Consider the following 1,566-nt stretch of genomic DNA (forward strand, 5'->3'; position numbering starts at 1 on the left):
GGGAGCCTGAGGCGGGAGGATGGCTTGAGCCCAGGAGTTTGAGGCCACAGTAAGCTATGATCATGCCACTGCACTCCAGCCTGGGCAACACAGTGAGGCATCATCTCTCAAAAAAAATTTTTTTAACATAAATTAATACATTTATTATAGGCCAGTGATGTTTCAAAGAGTAGAGGAGCATCTACTGGTCTTTCAACTCCTTCAGTCTTCTGATGGTGGACTTTACCGTGACAGCGGAAGTGGTATTGTATGTCCAGGCACCGCCGGCCACTGTCTTCAGGCAGGAACCACAGTGCCAGATCCCCACAGCTCGTCTCTTCATCTTGATTTTGCCACAGAAAGAGCAAGTGTACTTGGCGTGCTGGCTGATTTCAATTTTCTTCACCATTTTCCGGAGGGAGGCCCCATAGCGGGTCCTGTATTTACCGACGATCCCGACCTTCTTGGTACGTTTGGCCATGTCGTCGCGAACTAGGTTCGAGCCCAGAGAGAAATTTTTTTATAATAAAAATAAAATATAACAAATTAAACTTGGCTACAAATAGTTTTGAAACTGCTCTCTGGGAAGCAGTTCTCCACCTTTGACATTTAATTTTATAATTACAAAAAAAAATCATTTCCATCACCCCTCAAAATTCCCTATGCCTCTTTGTAGTCAGTTTCATCAGATGGTCTGTATTCAAAATCATCTCTGCTGCTTATGGATTTTGTGCTGTGCACAAATGCCTTGGCTTCCCCGTGCCTCCGTTTCTATATTTTTTAAGTGGGGATAATGATACAAACTAGCTCATGGGGTTGCTGTGAGGAGGAAATACTCAAAAATGACTTGTCATCATCTTTATTGTGTGCATAGTTGGTGCTCTATAAACAGCGGTTTGTCACGTGGGTAGGCACATGCTGAAACATTGGTATGTCCCATACTTGCTTCCTGTTCAAGAGTCTGGCACCAGCATACAGTTGGTTTTCTCTAATTCATAGGATTTTATGATCCCGGAAATGGTGGGTACAAGAAATTAACTAGTCCAGTCCCCTGTCTTCCATGACAGGATACAATATTGTTCTCATCTTAAAGAGGAGCTCACTGGGCCCTCAAAGGTGAATCTGTTCACCTAGCTGGGAGAAAATGGAAGATTTAATGGAAAATGAGAAAGAGCAGGCAAGGGAGAAATTGCTCAAGGTAATCATAACAGCTAAGAAGTAGTAAAGGAGGAACAGATTTCAGATTTCCTGCTTCCAAATCTAGAGCTCTTTTGACTACATCATAGCATTAATAGATGTATCTTCTCTAGATCTTTGGTTATAATTAGTGACAGTAACTGTAGCAATGAGCAAAGACTAAATTAACATTAACAGATGTATCTTCTCTAGATCTTTGGTTGCAGTTAGTGACAGTAACTGTAGCATTGAGCAAAGACTAAATTAACAGTAATAGATCTTCTCTAGATCTTTGGTTGTAGTTAGTGACAGTAACTGTAACAATGAACAAAGACTAAATTAGAAGGGGAAAACCTGCAAGGCCAGTTTTGCACAGTTTACTTCTGCAGCAGTTCATTTGCTGCCAGTTTT

At 41.4% G+C, this 1,566-nt stretch overlaps 1 protein-coding gene across 1 annotated transcript; it reads right to left on the reverse strand.

The window, feature by feature from the left end:
* Positions 1-117: 117 nt before the first annotated feature.
* LOC117087367 (60S ribosomal protein L37a-like) lies at positions 118-571 on the reverse strand. Its single transcript, XM_033217460.1, has one exon. It carries the CDS (start codon positions 458-460, stop codon positions 182-184), a length of 279 nt encoding a protein of 92 aa, XP_033073351.1. The 5' UTR covers positions 461-571; the 3' UTR covers positions 118-181.
* Positions 572-1,566: the final 995 nt, after the last annotated feature.

Source organism: Trachypithecus francoisi, unplaced genomic scaffold, assembly GCF_009764315.1.
Source record: "Trachypithecus francoisi isolate TF-2019V2 unplaced genomic scaffold, Tfra_2.0 Lachesis_group10, whole genome shotgun sequence".
NCBI classification, from domain to species: Eukaryota; Metazoa; Chordata; class Mammalia; order Primates; family Cercopithecidae; genus Trachypithecus; species Trachypithecus francoisi.